This window comes from Podarcis pityusensis, assembly GCF_964106645.2.
Source record: "Podarcis pityusensis genome assembly, chromosome: 17".
Taxonomy (NCBI): domain Eukaryota; kingdom Metazoa; phylum Chordata; class Lepidosauria; order Squamata; family Lacertidae; genus Podarcis; species Podarcis pityusensis.
In genome coordinates this window covers 8,485,961-8,508,959 of record NC_138042.1, presented here as the reverse complement: position 1 = coordinate 8,508,959, position 22,999 = coordinate 8,485,961, and the positions used below count along the sequence as shown (strand labels likewise).

The 22,999-nt window shown below is 46.7% G+C and overlaps 1 protein-coding gene across 5 annotated transcripts in view; it reads right to left on the bottom strand.

Annotated features, from left to right (window-relative positions):
• VAV1 (vav guanine nucleotide exchange factor 1) overlaps positions 1-19,172 on the bottom strand; it is a 66,204-nt gene extending 47,032 nt beyond the window's left edge. For 2 of the 5 annotated variants that reach the window (XM_080988097.1, XM_080988100.1), the window contains exon 1: positions 18,837-19,170. In XM_080988097.1, coding sequence (XP_080844223.1) covers positions 18,837-19,040 — 204 coding nt within the window. In that variant the 5' untranslated portion in view covers positions 19,041-19,170. Of the gene's footprint in view, positions 1-18,836 lie in introns of all 5 variants that reach the window. The other 3 variants (XR_013981005.1, XM_080988098.1, XM_080988099.1) reach the window with 3 other exon arrangements.
• Between the last annotated feature and the right edge of the window lie 3,827 nt (positions 19,173-22,999).

The window sequence follows — 22,999 nt, the reverse complement described above, 5'->3', positions numbered from 1 at the left end:
ATTACAGTATTTGTAAGAATGGATTCCAAATTTCACTGAATTTGTCCATGGCAAGCCTGCACTTATATGCAAGTCGTTCATACGTTGCAAGTTTGTATAAGTCTTCCATCCAATCGTAGAAGGGAGCTGCATATTTCAAATTATAACACTGAGACAAAAAATTTAAAGCAGGTGGCAATTAACACTTGTATTCCTAGGTGGAGCAATGGAGCAAAATTTAGCAGAAGAGATGGGTTGAGGAGGAATGACCTTGCAGCAGTACAACCAGACGCCCCAGCTGCAACAAAACATGTCTCTCCTATATCAGTCTCCACACTCACAACAGGTGCTGTAACTCTCCAATGGTTTGACTTCGCTCCGAAAGGCACGCTCCTCTGTTGTCTCCCAAGACAGACAGATGCCAACAAGCGCATACATGAACTCAGAAAGTTGAAAGGAGCAAGCCCCGTTTGAGTTGCACAATTGACTTCCCCATCCCATGTGGATGGGGACATACGACCATGTTTCCCCAACACGTTTACTTCCTGCCAAATGTGCTGAGTGGCATGGCTGGCTGGGATGGTTATGTGTTCAGCACATTTTTCAACCGCAGTGAGATGGCTCATCGTCCCTTAAATATGGCCAGCTAGCAAAAGACCCATAAAGGTCAGAGTGGAAATTTCTAGCCCTTTCACCAGCCCCACTCAACACACCCCATGCAGCCACTTGCTGCCCTGACTATACCAGCACAGACACCTTGAGGTAACTCTGCCCCATGTACCTTCCGTGAAAGGGGAAGTGGCATCAGGGGTGGCAAGGAGCTGCGGAGTTCTTCCACACTTCCATCAGAGACACTATTGCATCTATGGTAGAGTAAACAAGGCCCTACCTCCTGTTTCCCCACACAGATTATGGGGTAAAGTACATGTCTCTCCACACCTCAAGCAATCCTTGCCCTCCTCTCCCCTCTCGAACCCAGATCCTGAGGGAATTTGTGGGCAGAGCAAAGTGGGTTTGGACTCCCCACTTTAAAAAAAAAAAAAAGAAGTAAAAACACAAGCAAATTATTATGAGTGATGAGTCTGCTGCATCATAATCTGAACTGGTACCAAGAACCAGATTACATTCCTTGTATGGGTTTAGTCCTTTCACAGCTTTTTCTTGGAGGGGGCATTTAATGCCTAGTATTTCAGAATTCTAATATTGTGGGAGTATAATAATAATAATAATAATTTTTATTTATACCCCACCCTCCCCAGCCAAGACCGGGCTCAGGGCGGCTAACACCAAGTATAAAACAATTGACTAAAATACAACTTAAAAACAAGATTAAAGTACAACATTAAAATGCAGTCGCATTTCAGTAGAAACTCAAATCAAAAACTTTTTGGGGATGAAAAGGTCAAATCTTTATCAAGGCCAACTATCCAGACCGGTCCTACGTGGGTCAGAAAAAAGCCAGGGAAGTCCCCAAATAGGAGTTCCATCACAGAAGGAAAAAGGAAAGAGGGGGAGGGGATCAAGTTGAGATATAGAAGAGAGAAGAAGAAAAACTATGTGTCTCCCTGAACTATGGTGAACCTAGTTATGAAGATCAAATTTTATCTTCAGGCTGCAGATAAATATCATTGTCATGGGCCGTTTTCTCCTCAGAACAAGAGAACAGCACCAAGCCAAAATGGACAGCTCCCACTGGGCAAAGCAGACGTGGCATGACCACGCGCACCAGCTTCCATTACTTGGAATGCAGCGCAAGATGGAGGGGAGCTGAATTTTGGCATCGCACAGGGCACCGCTGAAATTTGAGACCCTAAGATCTGCCACTGAAGCATTGCTTTTGTGTTGTAAGGACTGACACCTTTGTTCTGATTCAGCTCGCAGAAAGTGTGGGGACGCTGGCACACATGCTACATCTAGTTCAACCCCCTATAATGCAAGAATCACAACTCGGGCACCCCTGCATCCCTGACAGACGGTCACCCAACCTGTTAAAAAACTTCCCATGAAGGGGAGACCGCCATCTCCCAAGGGAGTCTGTTCCACTGCCAAACAGCTCTCACCACCGGAAATTTCTTCCTGATATTTAGTCTTGAGTGCTCTTCCATACTTCTCCTGTGATTTCTAAGCACAGGTCCAAAAGGCATTTCTTTTCCCCTGCCGCTTCCCCCAAGAAAACCTGCTGTTTACTGCTGAATCAGAACAAATGTCAATCCTTACGAAAGAAGAGCTTGGGTCACAAATTTCAGCAGTGCCCTGTGCAACACCAAAATTCCGCTCCTCTCTGCCTTGCGCTGCATTCTAAATAATAGTTGTGGTGTCCCTGGCAGCACACCCGAGGCTCTGTGCCCAGCAGTAGTGTAGCCAATGGGGGGCAGGGAGGGTGGGGTGCCCTGGGTGGTGCTTATTTTGGGGACAGCGCTCTGGAGCACAAAGTGACGCCCAAGTCCATATGCCCCGGTATGCCGCTCCCAAAATCAGCGCAGCCCAGGGCTTGGCTCCCGGCCTGCTGGGCTGCTGAGTCCCCCTCCACTGCCTTCCCCTCAGAGCCCTCCAGCAACACTCAGGAGGGTGCCTGCGAATGACCGCTGGTGCCCAGTGTGACTGAACTGGTCATGCTCCTCTAAATCTGCCTCTGAATGCTTAAAGCCACCCTTTGGGGAGCAGCCCTGCTGATCAAGCTGCTGTTAAAGGCACTAGAGCAGGCCAAGATGGAGTCTTCTGGTTATCATTGAGCTATCATAGAATCAGAGATGACCACAAGGGTAATCTAGTCCAACTCCCTGCAACGCATGGAATCTTTTGCGCAATGTGGGGCTCAAACCCTTGAACCTGAGATCAAGAGTCTTATGCTCTACCAAGTGAGCTATCCAAGCAAGGGGTTGGTTGGCAACTCTTGCTGGAACTTACGTTGAAGCAAAGAGGCCTGGGGATCTCGACCAATGGAAAACTACGAAATCACTAAATTGTTATCTAGGTACAAAGAAAAGGCCATTTGGAGGACAAAATATGAGGAGCAGAATAATCAGTAGAGAACAAGAAGTACTCATAAAACTAGGCAAGCCCTCATCAAAGACATCTGCAATGCGGCCTCGTTTTGATCATCTGTGGCCACCCAGAGGTATTTGAACTGGAACAGGTGCAAAGGAGAAGAACTAAAATAACTACCCAAATAGAGAACTTACAACAAGAAGTGGAACACACAGGGTCTGCTTAGAAGATGAGGCTGCAGTCCCTTACCAGGAAGTAAGGTGCATTGAACTTAGCGTGCATGTGCAAAGCACAACAGACCACGGAAGTGCACATTCTACAAATAAATTTGAGGCAGAGGATGGCTGAGGTTTATGTTGAAGACAGGGAGGGTCCAAGAGCCAAGAGCTGTGATGTTGTGCCCCAGAATCCTTTGCAAAGCTGCAGGAGGTGCTTGGACGAAGCTCTTGGCTTGCACTTCAGCTGTGTGTTTTTCTGATTCAGCCTCTTTAACCACATCCCCTTGGCAACAGCTGTGAATACCTCTGCTTTCAGATTGATAAAAAAATTTAGAACCAGAATCAAACTCCCAGCTCAAGTCTGGAGGGTTTCTTCTAATAGTTTACAATAAAAACCGAGCAGTGATGAAAGCCCTGAAGCACACCATAGGCCGGACACTGCTGGTGTCCGCATTTTCACAATCTGAGATCTAAACCTGGATCTGAAAAGTCTGACTCGCTCTTGGCCTATCCCCTCAGATTCCTGCCAAATTTTGTATGCAGTCCAATTTAAAAAATCATTTTTATGTGTATGTGCTGGAAACTTCCAAGAGGATCCAACAAACTCAAGAGAGTTGTGTTTCTCTTTTTTGTCTCTTGGTAAAGATTGCTTATCAGCGCTTCTAAAGGAGTCACTGTGCCAAAAAAGGAAAGTGAAAGGGATCGGGAAAAGATGCCATTCTGAAATGTCTGTACTATCACAACACTAGAGGTGTGGTCCAGTACTTAAGGGACTTAAGGAGGGCACAGACCCACAGATTTGCACAGGCATGCAATACACCTGACCACAGTATCCTTCTGGAGTGGCTCTGAAAAACTGGAGACCCACAGTACTTAGCTAATTGGAAACCACTGCACTAGGGGATTTTTGATTGACTCCATGGCAACTCTGTGTCTTGGGACCTTCGGCAAGCAAAGAACAAGCTCTATCGCCGCATCATGAACTGCTAGTTATGACGTTTCCGAGAAAGGCCTAATCTGAACTGATTTACACAGCGATGGCAATCTGCTCTTCCTCAGTGCTCAAAATTATCTCCCCTCTCAAGGCTTCCTCTCCATCTACACTATCACAATCTGCCCTGTTGCTAAGACACACGTAGCTTTGGTTTTATTTTTAGTTTTTTAAATCTCTGATGGCTCCTTCTCTCCTAGAGCAGCTACACCAATTACCTTACAAACCCAGTCCTTGATTGGTTTCCCTCTAATTAACACCTAGCCCCATTCAACGACAGTAGCAACAACTCGGTGTGCATGCTTGTTTATAGGTTTGTAACCTGCCAAAGCATCTGGAATGCTAAAGGCCCTCTAAGTTGTTCTAATAGTCAGGCCCTCCCCTCAAGATACATGGCTCTCTTGACACCCTCTGAAAGTGGGGTGGGACTTCAATTCTCCAGATGTTTCTAGACATCGCATCACCCCTGACGCCACTGGCCATGCTGCCTACAGCTGATGGGATTTGGGGGTTCAACAACATCTTCAGGGTCACAGGTTACCTAGTTCCAAAGGCTATTCCAAAAGAAGGATACAGTGATTCAGATATGTTTTAGAGACCACTATCCTCTTCCCCATACTATTTTTCACCAAAACTTTGCCACGGGTACTTCACCATCTAAAACAACAAATAAATAAAAGCCTTCTCTCCCACCCCATGCAATTCAGCACAATTCACACCCCATTCTTAACATTTCGGGTTTTTCTATTCTTACTTGCATCTTCAGACAACAGGCCTCCGAGACATGGACTTTCCACGTACAGTGGTACCTCAGGTTACATACGCTTCAGGTTACATACGCTTCAGGTTACAGACTCCACTAACCCAGAAATATTACCTCAGGTTAAGAACTTTGCTTCAGGATGAGGACAGAAATCGTGCAGCGGCGGCGCAGCGGCAGCAGGAGGCCCCATTAGCTAAAGTAGTGCTTCAGGTTAAGAACAGTTTCAGGTTAAGAACAGACCTCCGGAACGAATTAAGTACTTAACTCGAGGTACCACTGTATAACATTTCCCTGGAAAAGATGCTCTATACGGATTTAGTTCTTACAGGGACTGAAGGGGGTTCTGCCATATCGTTCTGTCTAGTAATGACTCTGTGGTTCTCCCAAGGAAATCTTGTCACCTGAAATGGGTGTGCCACAACTTGTCCACCCCACAGGATGGCCACTTAGCTTCAGCCCCAAAAGGGACACAGATTAGCATGTGCTAATTTATCAGGATAGATTCAAATACAGAAATAACCATCGTAATTTAAATCACAATACATCTGTCCACAGTGGGGAAGCCTTATCTTTCAGTCACACTTAGACCAGGCAGCTGTTCTACTAACAGAGCACACCTTCCATCAAAGGACTGCCCTCTGCAAAACAGGCCACCCTGCCATTCCAGGAATCCTTGCAGTGCCACCATATAGACTGGTGACTGGGGGCGGCCGCCGAGACCACATAACACCAGTCTTGAAAGACCTACCGTATTTTTCGCTCTATAACACGCACCAGACCATAACACGCACGTAGTTTTTAGAGAAGGAAAACAGGGGAAAAAAAATTCTAAACGAAATAGTGGATATATGATTTTTGTGGTTCATGCTGTGGCCACAGACATGTGATCTGACAGTGAGTTTGGAGTAGCCCAATGCAAAAATCCTGAGGATCCATGTGGATCCATGCTTTGTAACCACGGAGGAGGGAAGGAAGGGGAACCATGGATCCTCTGCTCACGACTGCAGCAGATCCCCCCTGCCACCCACAGGCAATCGCTCCATAACACGCACAGACATTTCCCCTTACTTTCTAGGAGGAAAAAAGTGAGTGTTATGGTGCAAAAAATACGGTACATTGGCTCCCAGTACGTTTCCGAGCACAATTCAAAGTGTTGGTGTTGACCTTTAAAGCCCTAAACGGCTTTGGCCCAGTATACCTGAAGGAGTGTCTCCACCCCCATTGTTCTGCCCGGACACTGAGGTCCAGCGCCAAGGGCCTTCTGGCAGCTCCCTCATTGCGAGAAGCAAAGCTACAGGGAACCAGGCAGAGGGCCTTCTCGATAGTGGTGCCCGCCCTGTGGAACGCCCTCCCATCAGATGTCAAAGAGATAAACAACTATCTGACATTCAGAAGACATCTGAAGGCAGCCCTGTTCAGGGAAGTTTTTAATGTGTGACATCTTAGTGTATCTTGGGTCTTTGTTGGAAGCCGCCTAGAGTGGCTGGGGAAACCCAGACAGATGGTCGGGGTACAAATAATATATTATTATTATTATTATTATTATTATTAGAATCATAGAATCATAGAGTTGGAAGAGACCACAAGGGCCATCGAGTCCAACCCCCTGCCAAGCAGGAAACACCATCAGAGCACTCCTGACATATGGTTGTCAAGCCTCTGCTTAAAGACCTCCAAAGAAGGAGACTCCACCACACTCCTTGGCAGCAAATTCCACTGTCGAACAGCTCTTACTGTCAGGAAGTTCTTCCTAATGATTAGGTGGAATCTTCTTTCTTGTAGTTTGGATCCATTGCTCCGTGTCCGCTTCTCTGGAGCAGCAGAAAACAACCTTTCTCCCTCCTCTATGTGACATCCTTTTATATATTTGAACATGGCTATCATATCACCCCTTAACCTCCTCTTCTCCAGGCTAAACATGCCCAGCTCCCTTAGCCGTTCCTCGTAAGGCATCGTTTCCAGGCCTTTGACCATTTTGGTTGCCCTCCTCTGGACACGTTCCAGTTTGTCAGTGTCCTTCTTGAACTGTGGTGCCCAGAACTGGACACAGTACTCCAGGTGAGGTCTGACCAGAGCAGAATACAGTGGCACTATTACTTCCCTTGATCTAGATGCTATACTCCTATTGATGCAGCCCAGAATTGCATTGGCTTTTTTAGCTGCCGCATCACACTGTTGGCTCATGTCAAGCTTGTGGTCAACCAAGACTCCTAGATCCTTTTCACATGTACTGCTCTCAAGCCAGATGGCCATGCACATCCCAACCATGTGTCCTTGGCCAACATTGCAAGGGATCGGGGCACACACCTGATCAGTACCCCCAAAATATAACCACTACTTAGAAAACACTGGGTTGCTTGTTCCTTCAGACTGGCCCTTCCATCATAGAAATGTCCCAAACTCATAGGTGAGCATTTGCTGACATGACGTTCCTTTTGGTCAATTCCAGCCTAGGATCCTAAGGGTCAAATGCACAAGCCAAGCACTTCATGTGAACCAATGACCAAGGAAAGAGAACTGAGTTTCCAGTGGGTGACTCAGAGTCTGGGAAATGCTCAGACAGAGACTTGAGCAGCTGTAAGCATTTGCAAGCCTAACTTCTCTCTTCCACCTCCCAGTGGTGGCTCAAGACAGGGGAAAGATCCTCTGAGCAATTGTGCTTGAGTGGAAACCCATGTTATCATCTTTTGCAGGGGGAAAACCCCCAAGCATATATAAGTGCTGTGTATGCAGAGCTTGGAGTTTATGCATGGGAATGCAGGGAAAGCCCTTCTCTTGCCCATTCACCTGCCACCATTCCTCAGTCCTCTCCATAGCTGTAAACTTACAGATTTGAAAATAAGGACCAGCAGCCTCGAAAAAAAGGGATCAGCAGCCAAATTAAGGGATTTTCTGGACACAGGTATGTTCAACTTCTGAGTCCCTACGAGCCAAAGGCAGAAAGCCCAGCCAGCAGCCAAACAAAGCCTCAAGCGGTGGTTCCCACAGCGCAGCAACCCGGCAAAGGGGATGCAGCAAGGAAAACCACCGTCACCTCTCTGCTGGGAAGCACTGAGCAAAGGCAGGTTCCCAGGCAACGCGGCCGATTTGGGGCGGTCATACAAGCTCCACCCCCCCCCCAGTTCTTAGACTCCTTATTGGGTGAGCAACGCAGCCAAGCAACACAGTTGGAGCCTCCCTCCTCCCTGGCCGGCAGGGAGGGAGGGAGAGGAGCTGCCCCTTTTGAAACCCAGGAAATTTAAGGGACATCATCAATAAGGGACAGCAGCGGGACACAGCGCTGGATAAGGGAGTTTCCTGCCAAATAAGGGATGGTTGACAGCTATGGTCCTCTTCCAGCTCCCTGCACCCCGCAGCTGGGCAAAGAAATAAGTCACAGCCCCAAGAGCAAAGGGAGGAAAGGAAAGCAACAAGGTCCTTACTTCTCACTTGACTCCTGATCCCACTGATGCACCTCCCCTCCCCATATCCTCCAACCTTCCTCAGATGAAACTAGGGACATTTCTCGCTCTCCTTCAACTAACCCTCCTCAACCCTCCTTTTTTTGTCCCCCCGCAAAACATAGCCTATCAGAAAAAGGGCGAGTGCCACCCACACGACACCAATGGGACACAGTACACATGCCCTCCACTGTCCTGAGAAAACTCATTAGTCCTGATTTTATTCTTTGGTAGATTTACAGAGGTATAGTTAAAGCTATGGTTTTCCCAGTCGTGATGTATGGAAGTGAGAGCTGGACCATAAAGAAGGCTGATCGCCGAAGAATGGATGCTTTTGAATTATGGTGCTGGAGGAGACTCTTGAGAGTCCCATGGACTGCAAGAAGATCAAACCTATCCATTCTGAAGGAAATCAGCCCTGAGTGTTCACTGGAAGGACAGATCCTGAAGCTGAGGCTCCAATCCTTTGGCCACCTCATGAGAAGAGAAGACTCCCTGGAAAAGACCCTGATGTTGGGAAAGATGGAGGGCACAAGGAGAAGGGGACGACAGAGGACGAGATGGTTGGACAGTGTTCTTGAAGTTACCAGCATGAGTTTGACCAAACTGCAGGAGGCAGTGGAAGACAGGAGTGCCTGGCGTGCTGTGGTCCATGGGGTCACGAAGAGTCGGACACGACTAAACGACCAAACAACAACAAAGATTTACAGAAAGAAAAACACACACCAATAAATAAATTTTAAGAAAAGACAAAGATTAGATGCAGACGCACACAGTGGCGGAGCTTCATGCTCCAGCACCGGGGGGGAGGAGAGCAGGCGGGGGCGTGGCTGGTGCGTGCCCCAGGGGCGTGGCACATGTCCTGGGGGCGTGGCCTCCAGCATGGGGGGGCCAGCCGCGATGGCACCCCACTGGTATCGTGGTGCTGGGGGTGGTGCGCTCCCCCTGCCCTCCTCTTCCTCCGGCAATGGATGAACAAAACATTTTTTTAAATCAAAACTCCTTGCACTCTACTCTGTTGCCCTTTCTTCCCATCCAGGGTAGCCCTGTCCTCTACCTGCCTCTCAGAGACAGTGTATCACACAGGGCTGGTCCTTGGCTAGACTTGTCCTATGCCCGGATTTTCCTGGACACCTCCAGAATACTGCAGTCGGCAACAGTGTCCGGGGGGTAATCAGGCAAATGTCCAGGAAAATCCAGGCGCATGGCAGCCCATTTGGGCAAAACTCAAAAAGGTCAACAACTGCAGCCATTGTTAGGCAGTGAGACGCTCCCTCGCAGCTGCAGCCACCATTGTTGCTTGGGACAAGCGCTGGCTCATCCTCTTCTCTGAAGTTGGCAGCAGCAGCACTGGCGGGGGAAATACAGTGGTACCTCAGGTTAAGAACTTAATTCGTTCTGGAGATCCATTCTTAACTTTAAACTGTTCTTAACCTGAGGTACCACTTTAGCTAATGGGCCCCCCTGCTGCTGCCATGTGATTTCTGTTCTCATCCTGAGGTAAAGTTCTTAACCCGAGGCACTATTTCTGGGTTAGCGGAGTCTGTAGCCTGAAGCGTCTGTAACCCGAGGTACCACTGTACAGGACTTCTTTGTGCAGTGGTACCTCAGGTTAAGAACTTAATTCGTTCTGGAGGTCCGTTCTTGACCTGAAACTGTTCTTAACCTGAGGTACCACTTTAGCTAATGGGGCCTCCTGCTGCTGCCACGCCACTGCTGTGCGATTTCTGTTCTCACCCTGAAGCAAAGTTCATAACCTGAGGTACTATTTCTGGGTTAGGGGAGTCTGTAACCTGAAGTGTCTGTAACCCAAGGTACCACTGTGGAGAGGTTCAGGGATCAAATCAGAAGCCAGGATCGCTTTCGTAATTCCAGGACTGTCCTGGAAAATTGGGACACTTGGAGGGTATGCCCTCCCGGCCACAAAGGTAGCAGCAAAGCAGAGCAGGCCAGCAGCTCTCGAAGTAGAAGAGGAGGAGGAGGAGGAGGAGGAGGAGGAGGAGGAGGAGGAGGAGAAGAAGAAGAAGAAGAAGAAGAAGAAGAAGGAAAAGAATTTGGATTTGATATCCTGCTTTATCACTACCTTCAGGAGTCTCAAAGCGGCTAACATTCTCCTTTCCCTTCCTCCCCCACAACAAACACTCTGTGAGGTGAGTGGGGCTGAGAGACTTCAAGGAAGTGTGACTGGCCCAAGGTCACCCAGCAGCTGCAAGTGGAGGAGTGGGGAAGCGAACCCGGTTCACCAGATTACAAGCCACCGCTCTTAACCACTACACCACACAGAAGCAGGTTATCCCACCCCAGCATAACTATCTCCCCCGAGTCCGTGGGATCAGTGGTTAAGGACGTGCTGGCTGTGCTAAACCCTCACTCATTTCCACTGATGCATCATGAATAGGAAGTATGTGGGAGTGGCCACATGAGCAAGAAGCAAATTCAAGTCAGTACGGTATAGTGCAAGAGCACCCTAGGGCTGTAGCGCATCAGAGGTGTATTTTTAAAATGGAAAATTTTAGTATGAAAAGTAACTTTTTCTTGGGGGGGTGGGGGAGAGCAATGGATACCACACAGTTTGCAGCAAATGCCATGTCATGGTTCAGAAATTATTGAGGGTGCAAGCAGCCCTTAATGCAGGAGCGTGTAAGTCCATCCCAGTACAGACTGCCTTGAATGCAGACTAAAAGTGTTGTCTGGAGGAGCTCTTGAGAAGGGGGACTTCAAGGACAGGGAAACTAGCCCAGATAAAGCAGCATTGGCAGGGGACCATGGAAAAAGCAACGTTGCTTAAATCTTCCTCAACCTACCATTTGGTTTGTGTAACTGGGAAATAATTTGCATCCTATGCAGATTAGTCTGTTGGGATTTGAGGAACTAGAATGTTGGGATTTGGAGAATTTGAATACCCTACTTTTGGAGCTCTTACTAGTTCAGTTATTAAAAAAACAACTTCCTGAATAGTTTGCCAGCAAACTTGGCTACTTGGCTGCCTTGTGACTCGCCCTCGACTCCAAATTGCTTATGAATAAAAAAATACAAAGCCCTGTACAATTTTGCTTCCTGGTTCCTTCATTGTGAGCACTGTCCATTTATTCCTTGCTAGACACAATTTTACTGTCTTTTGGACTATTACTGATTCAGATAATGACCTGCCACCTTATCCCATGACAGCTGCAATTCCTTCCAAGTCTTAGAGAGAGTATTTGTCAAGACGTTATTTCTCAAACACTCTCCACAAATTCTAAAAAAAGGTTGTGAAGCTGGGGTACTTCCTTTTGCAGAAGCTGTGCTGAATCTCCCTCGGATCGACTTACAGGTACAAGCAACAGAATATTGCAATGTTTCCCTACTTTTTATCGTGGAGCAGATCATTCTTGTTCAGGGATCGTATCAGCCTGGAAGAAGAGCTGTCAAGGCTTTGAGAGGGAATAGTTTCAGAAGTAAAGGGATAAATGCCACACACATGCATTTGCAGAAATCAATTAATAGACTCATGTAGAGCCTAACTACATGATATTTTAAATTTTATGCTTGCAGCAACCACAGGTTTTAATATTATTAAAAAAACCAAGCATGGGATCCAGATCTTAGGACCACAGTATACAATAAATCTGTATTATGTTCACATATTGCTCACACCACACTGATCCTGATCTAGTTGAGGAGGGAAGCACATTTGATGGTTGTTTTTTTTAAAAGAAAACAGATCCTGATATTATTGCAACAAATGCACTTATAGTAAAGTCTGTCTGACTTCTGGTTTCTTCGGACCCTTTTCTGGCTGCCTGCCTCTCTCTCCCTCTTGGTTCAACTGTGATCAGCATTTTGTAAGCTCACAGCTTCTTGTTGGACAGTTTTTCATTGTTTTAACGTCTATTGTAAGTCACCTTTGTGCTCTCTGGGGTATTTTTAAAAAACATTTTCCTGTACTTCTGCAAGCCCTGGGTTTCCCCAAGTCTGCTGATACTTCCCTCTTGTTTCTCAGTGGCCTCAGCTTAGCAACAATCCTTGCACCACTCAGCGCATGAATTTGCCATTAGAAGGAGTGATTATCATAATTCCAGGCTTCGTAACATTTCCCACAAATTCAGACTTGGTGGCTCATCAGCCAAAAAGGTTCCTGGAGCAGCTACAGATAGAAATGGGAGCCAAAATCACCAATGTTCCCTTATTTGTCCCATGTCCAGAATGGGAATCGTTCCAGTGTGTACGATTGGTATTCCCTGTTGCTGTGATTTTCAGTCACCAAACAATGTGTAACAATATGAAATTGATGACAACCCTCCCCCAACTTGCACTGGGTTTCCTTTGCACTGAAATGAATGGTGTGGAGTAGCATAATGATAATTTAAGGACATAATTTATTGCATAAAAATTCACCACTGCAGACCATTGAGACAAATATTGTAGTTTTTGTTGAAAGCTGAACTGCAGCAGAATAGAAACAGAGATGCCTGCAAAAAATACAAGGCAGAACACAATGGATGCCTTCTTACAACCCTCTGGAGAGGTCTGGAAATATTATATCTTGCCCTCATAAGATTGGGCTGCCTGGAAAGGAATTTCTGCTTCCACCAACAGTATGACTAGATGCCTAGGGTGGCTACTGCAGAATTGCAAGCTTTTATCAGATCAGTCCAGAGATGGGTTTTGTGGGTACAATAAACTCTGGCAAATATCTGTATTCTGATCTAAAAGCATTGCAAGGGAAACAACAAGCAAGGAAAATACTGCAAGGAGATGTTCTGCTTTCATTGACATACTTCCTAGTGCACATCAAGCATTTATTTTTCTGTTGTGCTAAGCTTCGATTCAAATGCCCTCGCAGTAGCAGAAAGCAGTCGGGTAATGTTTACTTTCATCATGAGCATAAGCACTTCAGGGTACATCAAACCATGGTTTGCCCTTCTTTAATTTGTTTAAAGCATTTTCACTCTTCAGTCAAAAAGGTTCCCAGAGCAGCTATAGATCAATAACAAGGCAATAACAATGCCCTTTGGTGCTCAATTTAAAAGACATGACAGAAAAGGTAGAAGAGGGGAAGGGAAAAGAAAAAAAGGAAATTCAGGCAGCAGTTCTTACAGTTTTTATAAAGTCCAATTAAGACAGCAGAAATTCAGGTTGCCGGATGCAATGATTACTGTTAGGTGACAGATGATGCAAAATAAGAGCCGAAGGCAGTTAGTATTTCAGCATAGCCCATGGAATATCCCTGCGTCCTTTCTCTCCCTCTGCCGCAGCCTAGAAGAATAACCACTGCTAGATAATATAATAATAATAATAAGTTTTATTTATATCCCGCCCTCCCCAGCTGAAGCCGGGCTCAGAGTGGCTAACAACAGTAAAATGATAAAACATTGTAAAATCATTTCATTATAAAATTGATGATGCAAAGTCAACGGCAACTGGACTCTAGCTGTTTTTGAGCTATTTTGGTGCAAGTCCCTACCTCATCGGCAAGCCATTGAAGCAGGGCACTGGCACTCCAACAAGTATTAGCCTCATTCTAGTCCTAAGAATCAGATCCATTCTGCAACAGATTATAAGAGGGTAGCGTGGAGAAGGATGTCGAAGAGCTGCTACACCAACCCTGGGTGCCAACTTATGATTTGAAAAAACCTGGTATCTGGGGGAAAGCCTGATAGAATCTGTTGGAAGCACCGCTTTGTTTTTAATATAGTGGGCTGAGCATGTGCCTGGATCCCAGAGCGGGAAACAAGATGTGAAGGCAGCACACACATTCCACTCTTCTGCAGGTGACTCTTCTGATGCGCCACATTGCTTGGGCGGCATCCATCTTGCCTCAACAGAAGCTGTGGCTAAAAAGAAAATGCACAGCCATGATTGTTGCAGCATCGCATGGCAGCGTGTTAAATGGTGTGGTGGGCTGAGCCCAGAAGCCTGGCTCCCTTAGTACAGTGGTACCTCGGGTTAAGTGCTTAATTCGTTCCGGAGGTCCGTTCTTAACCTGAAACTGTTCTTTACCTGAAGCACCATTTTAGCTAATGGGGCCTCCCGCTGCTGCCGCGCCGCCGGAGCACAATTTCTGTTCTCATCCTGAAGCAAAGTTCTTAACCCAAGGTACTATTTCTGGGTTAGAGGAGTCTATAACCTGAAGCGTATGTAACCTGAAACGTATGTAACCAGAGGTACCACTGTACCTTGGCTGTGCTTTACAGTGGTACCTCGGGTTAAGTACTTAATTTGTTCCAGAAGTCCGTTCTTAACCTGAAACTGTTCTTAACCTGAAGCACCACTTTAGCTAATGGGGCCTCCTGCTGCCGCCGTGCCGCCGGAGAATGATTTCTGTTCTTATCCTGAAGCAAAGTTCTTAACCTGAAGCACTATTTCTGGGTTAGCGGAGTGTGTAACCTGAAGCGTATGTAACCTGAGGTACCACTGTACAGAAATCAAGCAGTTGTCCAAGTGATAACAATGCTGATGATGGTGCCAGCACAAAAAATACCTTACAGCTGGCTCAGACACCAAACAAACAAAACAGCCAGGACTTCCCGCCAAACACCTCAGTTGCGTGGGCAACGCTAATCTGCCATGTTGTCTCATTGCCAGGCTCATCACCTTGCTTCCTCCTAAGATGGATTGAGTCAATAATACTGGAGCCAATCCAGAGAGTGGGGAGCTACATGTGTCCTAATAAAACCTTAACATTCAGGGCTTTTTTCAGCTGGAACTCACAGGAACTCAGTTCCGGCACCTCTCAGGTGGGCGCCATTGCCATTACAGTGGTACCTTCTTGCTGATGTGGCCACTCCCACATACTTCCTATTCATGATGCATCAGTGGAAATGAGTGAGGGTTTAGCACAGCCAGCACGTCCTTAACCACTGATCCCACGGACTCGGGGGAGATAGTTATGCTGGGGTGGGATAACCTGCTTCTGTGTGGTGTAGTGGTTAAGAGCGGTGGCTTGTAATCTGGTGAACCGGGTTCGCTTCCCCGCTCCTCCACTTGCAGCTGCTGGGTGACCTTGGGCCAGTCACACTTCTCTGAAGTCTCTCAGCCCCACTCACCTCACAGAGTGTTTGTTGTGGGGGAGGAAGGGAAAGGAGAATGTTAGCCGCTTTGAGACTCCTTAAGGTAGTGATAAAGCAGGATATCAAATCCAAATTCTTTTCCTTCTTCTTCTTCTTCTTCTTCTTCTTCTTCTTCTTCTTCTTCTCCTCCTCCTCCTCCTCCTCCTCCTCCTCCTCCTCCTCCTCCTCCTCTTCTTCTTCGAGAGCTGCTGGCCTGCTCTGCTTTGCTGCTACCTTTGTGGCCGGGAGGGCATACCCTCCAAGTGTCCCAATTTTCCAGGACAGTCCTGGAATTACGAAAGCGATCCTGGCTTCTGATTTGATCCCTGAACCTCTCCACAGTGGTACCTTGGGTTACAGACGCTTCAGGTTACATACGCTTCAGGTTACAGACTCCGCTAAGCCAGAAATAGTACCTCGGGTTAAGAACTTTGCTTCAGGATGAGAACAGAAATCGTGCTCCGGCGGCGCGGTGGCTGCAAGGAGGTCCCATTAGCTAAAGTGGTGCTTCAAGTTAAAAACATTTTCAGGTTAAGAATGGACCTCTGGAACAAATTAAGTACTTAACCTCTGAGGTACCACTGTATAAGAGAACAAGGCAGCTGAGTTCTGGCACCCCTTTTACTAGAAATATATTAGCACTGCTAATATTCCTTTCCCCAAGGCCAGCCCAAGACATTTTGCTGCCTGTAGAAGGACAAGGTGGCATTCTCGCTCCTTGCACAGAAGCTGTCTGGGATGGCAGCTGAATATTATCTCCATGCTGGCAATGAAATAGCGTCCACCACTCCAGAGGACGGCAGAGTAGCTCAAGGTGTGTAGGGTAGGCCATGTGGCACACACAGGGTATACTTTCCCACTCTGCTAATGGTAGGGCCGGCCCAGCCCTAATCAACAAGCTAGACTTTCCTAGGGTGGACATCTGCCTTACTCCACAGAGGACATAAGGAGGGAGAGCAGGTGCCTTGAAATAGCCCATCAGCAAAAATTTATGTTGTATGTAGGAAAGATAAGATGAAATGGTAAAACCAGTAGAGTTGGAAACAAACCTCTTAATGGGAAAGTTTAAGAAAAGTGATGGATAATGAAAATAATAAGAAGCAAAATGTATAAGGAAACTAATATAACTAACAGTAGTGGTAAATGAATACAGACAGACAACAAGAATTGTATAAAAACGAGGACTTATTTGTTTATGGATACACTATGGACAAATATGGAAAATGAATAAAAATATATAAAATGGAAGAAAGTAATGGGATAAAATTATATGTGATATAAAAAACCAGAAGAAGGAGAGAAGTCAGCTCTGAAGAGCAAGTATAAATGTAATACAATATGTGTATGTGGAGTATCTAATTGAAAAACTAATAAAGATTATTTGAAAAGAAAAAAGAAAAAAAGAGAAATAGCCCATCAGCTGTTAGCACCTGGGCTAACCAGGTCACCTGGTCACAGTCTTCTCTACTTTAGTTAGATGCATTGTATTTAAATTTACAGTCATTAGTTCTACTTCTGCCTATGCACATGCAAGTTAACATATGCAAAGAATTATGTAAATCTGCCCTCTTTTTGACCAGTGCTTCTTCCCCTGGGGTTTTTTGTGTGTGTGTAATGTGCAAGTGGCCGCGCTCGACTCGCCAGATCTCATTGATCAGCCGGGTTCATATACTTGTTGGGGAGAGAGCAAAATATGGGCAGTTCCACAATGTACATTTAAAACTCATCCAATGCACATTTAAAGTACATGGGCTCCCCCCAAAGAATCCTGAGAACTGTTGATTGTGAGGGGTGCTGGGATTTGCACGTCTGTTAGAGGGAAACTGCAGTTCCCACAATTCTTTGCAGGAAGTCATGTGCTTTAAATATATGGTGTGCAGCTCGAATTCAAACAGTTTGAGAAACAAATACAACTCGCTAAACGCCAGGCAAGTCAGGCCATGTACAATAAGAGCCAAGAGGAAATGGCTGCAGGAAAATTCTCTTCCCTGTAGGCTACACTGCCGTGATGTGAGATATGAGACTGTGCTCCTATACACAAAAGAGAAATTTGCCTAAGCAAAACCAAGCTTTCTTCCTTGACACAAAATGTCTCCCCTGCCTCACCCACTACAATTGCCACTTGCCCACAAAGTTTACAGAGTTCTCAGAAATATGAGCTCTCTTCATTTCTAAACAAACAGCAAGTTTCAACCTGTTGCGCTTGGGAAACGCTTCAGAAGGTGAAGGCAGCATCTGCTAAATCGAATAAGGTCTGGGTGGTGCTTCTACAGGTGAGACTTCATACTTTGAAAACCTAAGCCCACAAATGATTCTCCCTCAATTTCCATCCTGCCACATATCACCTGCTGTCATTTTGGTATGACTTATCAATTGCAGAAGTTTTCTTTTTTTGAAAAACAACAACAACACCTAACTGTACGAGAAGTTAACTGTCATGGTCAAAATGAGCACCCCTTATTCTCATCAAGGTTTCTGATTCCAGAGTTTGCATTTTATGATGAAAAATTCACCAGCAAGGGCCTAACATTCAAAGGAACCACGCTCAATTTAGTCTCGTATACGATCTACACACAGGTCTGTATACATTCCCTTCTTACATCTTGACTTGAGTGGCCACAGAGCCTCTCTCAGACCATATCAGCTGCCTGCAGCCATGGCTGTTCACATGCCGGTCATGCACCTCGCCTTAGGTTAGGCCTGTGCCTTTCCATATGTATATGTCCCACATCACTCTTGCATAACCCCTTTCCGTGCTTCCTCCTTATTTCCACCAGCCGATTTCACCTCATCTCTACGCATGCACATCAGCAGAGGCATCAGCCCTCCTGTCTCACAGTCAAAGCGAAATCTACACATCTGTCCCACACCACTGTGCACCTTGAAACCCCTCCCCATCCTTGCTTTGCACAGCAGCTACAGGCAGACCAATACTTCCCCACCTACACATGCAAGATCACACAGCAATTACTTCCTCAGAGGTAGCTTAACCCTTTTCCCACCAGATTCAGCGTACAAATACGAGGTGGATTTCATGCTCCCGCTTATGGGTGGTGCGCATCATCACATGCTCTCCCTTCCTGCTATCACAGCTCACATATATTGGTGGCATAAATCATAAATACCACACTCGATTCCCTTGCTCTTTACTCTTGTTCTTGCTGCCTAGATCCTCTGACACCTGCCTCTCTCTACCCCAAATTATTCAGAGGCTAAAACCCTAAATCCTGACACACAAATGTCCATGGGGATGCCCAAAAGCTGTAGATGCCCTCAGCGACCAGCGCTAGCTTCACAAGCTCCACTGAAGAATTTCTGGTTGTGAGAGACTGTGCTTCCACCCTGCTCTTTCTTCAGAGCAACGCAGACACAGAGACCTTGCTGGCTCAAGCGACACGACCCTCTTTCCCTTGCCTCATTGCTTACCTGGGACATTTGGGGGCGCAAGTTGATCTCCCGCAAGTTGACAGCGTGAGCCGTGAGGTTGTTGAGGAGCTGGCAGAGTAGGACGCCATCGCGCAAGGCTTGGGCCAAGTCGCAGACCTGGGCACCCTCCCAGGTCACTCTGTGGTTGGGGGGCAGCACCCGGCACTGGATAAGCCAGCGGGCGCATTGCTTCCACAGCTCCATTCTCACCACCACCAACACCCAAGGGGCTGCTTCTGGGTGCTGCGCCGGGGCTGCTTTCCACAGCCACCAGCAGCACCCTTCCTGGCGGCTGCGAAACTGCAACAGGCGACAGCTTCCTCTTTTGCAACTGACATCAGACCACAAAGAGAGAAAAAAGGGCTGGTGTGGGGGCTGGGGAACTTCCTCACCCCACCCCGGAGGAGGAGGTGCCAAAGAAGAAGCAAAAAAGCCCAGCTTTCACTCAACTTTGCTCAATTCTTTGCCAGGAGTTCAGGGTGCTATAAAGGCCTCTCTTTTCTAGCAGCAGCCATGGGGAGAGCTGTTTTCTGACAAGGCCCAGCTAAGGTGGTGTGCCTTAGTAGACAAATTTTGGGGTACAAAGCCAGGAACCAAAATATTTCAGGTTGCCTCTCTTGGCAGCGTACACATTTTTTTAAAAAAATACAAAGTCTGAAGACCAGGCTGGATCTTGAAGCCCTGAGGGGCAAGTAACATTCATTTTATTTACCGTAAATACTTTCTTCACCTGCTTTTTTCACAGAGAGCAAACAACAAAATAATAAAATAACCAAGAGGACGAGCAAAAAAAGGTATGAAATCATAAAGCAGCAGCCGAATCCTGATGAAAGGTCAAGAGAGAGAGGGAGCTGAATGGCTCTCCTGAGGCAGGGAGTTCCACTGTCTTGGGTTTGGTGGCCGTAGAAAAGGCCCAGCCTAACCAGCTGCGCAGGGCCATCTTTAGCAAATGCGGCGCCGGGGTGCAAATATCCGCCCAGCGCCCCCAAATTACCACAGATAGTGTTGGGGTGGCCATAGCTGCACACTGCCAGCCATCGGGGGGGAGGCGCAACTCTCCCCCATGCCGCTGCGGGAGAGCGATCCTCGTAGAGGCTTGGGAGAGAAGCTGTGCACCTGCCAGCCATATGGTTGGCGGGGCGCACCTTCCATCCTAAGCCTCCCAAGCCTCTGCGGGGATCACTCTCCTCACGAGGCGGCTTGGGAGGGAAGCTGCACACCTGCCAGCCTTATGGTTGGTGGAGCGCAGCTGGTGGGCATGCAGAGAAAGGAGAGGCCGCTGGCAAAGCCGCGCAGCTCCCCCACTTGCTGGGGCGCCCCTGAGTGGCCACGCCCTGGCGCAACGCACCACTAAGTCCTATGGGAAGGACGGCTCTGCAGCTGCGCTTTCCACTACCGCAGGAACATGGTGAAGAGCAAGGACATGGCATCCCATTTTGCCTCAGGTGCTACCCCACTCGGCTGCCATGCCACCCCACTCCCGCCAAAGCATCCCTTCTTACCTCGCTGTGTGGCGGCAAAGCAGACGTGACCACGGCAGGTTCTGGTGACCTCTTGCGAGGTTTCGGCAAACTCTTGCCAGGGTTCCTTCACGGGGACAGCTTCTTGGGCTTCTGTGCCCAACACAGTTACTTCAGGCCGCCTCATGGGTGGGCTGGTCCCGGTGAAGATCCTCTCCTGACCTGAAGATCTTAAGGAGCAGGCTCACCCCTTCCCCTTAACAAGCGGCCCCAACATTTCTTGTGCTACCCCCCCCCCCCAAACTAGCATCTTCATACCATTGGTATGGAGAAAATATACTACAAATATCATTACACCTGGTCTCTGACTTCAAAAAGGGCTCTGCCCAGATATAGTAAATGAATAATCCTATGCTTATCAACCTTATCCATCCCAAAATGTGCATTTGTGTGTATGAAAAACTCAACAAACAACAGAATTGGCTAGCTAGCTAACTCGAATTCCAAATATTTTTAAAAAGAACCAAACAAGAAAAGCAATACGAACAAGTCAAGAAAACCACAGATCTTTCCTCTGAGCTCTCTAAAACAGTCAGTTGGAAAGGAGCACATTCGAGCAGCTATATGTCATGGCCTTCATTGTTGAGCACGCATGACCTCATAGAGGACAGGCAGAAGGGAAAGGTGGTTGGCTGAGCTGCTGTTTAAAGGGTCCTTGCATAATTGATCAAAGGACACGGCACACTCACACCATTCAAATGGCAATGCCCATCAACTTGGGGAGGGCCTGGCCCCCTCAAATATTTTATTGGGGTGGCGAAAGGAACTTGGCCCTTAGAGTTGTCTCCCGTGATATCTCAATAGCTGTTTCTTGTGAGGTTAAGCAGAGATTTTAGCCTGAAAAGGTTTTAGATTTTAAAAATGACCGTGGCTTTCTTTCTAACCCTTAAAAGATAATGGATTTGCCAACTGGCCACATATAAATCAACCTGACTATGCTTTTGTGCATATCGAAAAGGAGGGAATCTGCCAAAGTCTACTCAGGACGCTTAATCTTGGCATGATGGACCTAAACATCATCACCAATTCATTTTAAGAGATCAGACAGTTGTTAGTGGCAAAGTTGCAAGACCCCTGGTTCAAAAGATGGCAATGCTTGAAAGGGTTATTTGCAACGGGAAACGTATCCCTTTTGGAAAAAGTTTGCAATCTAACAATATCATCATCATACGATTGGAAACTATTGCTAGTTGTTGTAAACCAATGTGGCATCTGAATAAACTTTGCAGACATAAACCTTTAATTTGCTCTAGCGTAGCAGCCTACAGAAAGCAACTTACAGAAAGAAGTCTCACTGTCCAGACTCCAGCCAAATGAATGAACGACCAGATGGCTTTTTTTGAATGTCATGCTGAGCCCTGCAGCTGTAGCGAACAAAAATTGTCTCTGGGAAATGTTGGTACCTGTCATATCTCACTTACAGCTTCTTGTTCATACAGGCAATTTGTTCTTCAGGCTCTTATTTTTCATTCTTTCCCCACAAGTTCTTGCGTATGTCTAGCCATCATTTCTTTCATCTCCAACACTTCCAGGGCCTTTTCTTTTTCCAAAACCCCATGTTCTTTGCAGATCTCATTATTTTGCTTTTTTAAACTTAAGACTTATTTCAACATGATGCTTATTCTATTTTAGCTGCCATTCTGTCACTTACAACACACCGGCACGCTGTTCTTGAGGTCATTCTGTATGTGGTAGCACTTTCATGTTTCCTGTTTAATTTCCAGTGACAAATTTTCAACATCCTCATTCAGTTTCTCTGCTTCAGCAGCTAATTTATTTTCTGCTGTCTTAGATCACATTTAGCACAGGGAGTGTACAAAGTTTTTGTTCTTTGTAAAGCTTTTAATTATTTCATTTTATAATGCTTATAAAACAGAGAGAACAATTATAAGAAGGGCATGTCCATTGTGCATGCATGCAAACCTGTAACACAATAAATAACATTAACATAACCTATAGAAAACTGCATAAATTGGGAATTATTAAGAGCATGGCACATCTTCGTAGTTTGCATTGCCTCAGTATCCTTGAGAGGGAAATTAATTAAGGTCAGAACAGCACCTGCCACAATCGCCCCCAGAGCAGCAAAGTAATGCTGCAATCCAGCCAGAGTTCTCCTGAAGTTTTCGACAACAAACAGTAAATAAATTTCGTGAAATTTATAATCAGTGCTCACAGAGCGACGCAATTAAGCAGGGAGTAGGTGCTAAGAGGGATGTTGGTGGCGCTGCAGTCTAAACCACTGAGCCTAGGGCTTGCTAATTGGAAGGCCGGCGGTTCGAATCCCCGCGACGGGGTGAGCGCCGGTTGTTCGGTCCCAGCTTCTGCCAACCTAGCAGTTCGAAAGCACTGTAGATAAATAGATAAATAGGTACCGCTCTGGCGGGAAGGTAAACGGCGTTTCCGTGCGCTGCTCTGGTTTCACCAGAAGCGGCTTAGTCATGTTGGCACATAACCCGGAAGCTGTACACCAGCTCCCTCGGCCAGTAAAGCAAGATGAGCGCCGCAACCCCAGTCGTTCATGACTGGACTTAACTGTCAGGGGTCCTTTACCTGGTGGTAAAGTCTTGGTGGCTAAATATTGGAAAGAAAATCATATACCCACCAAAGAATGGTTATGCAAGCTGACCGAGTACAGTGGTA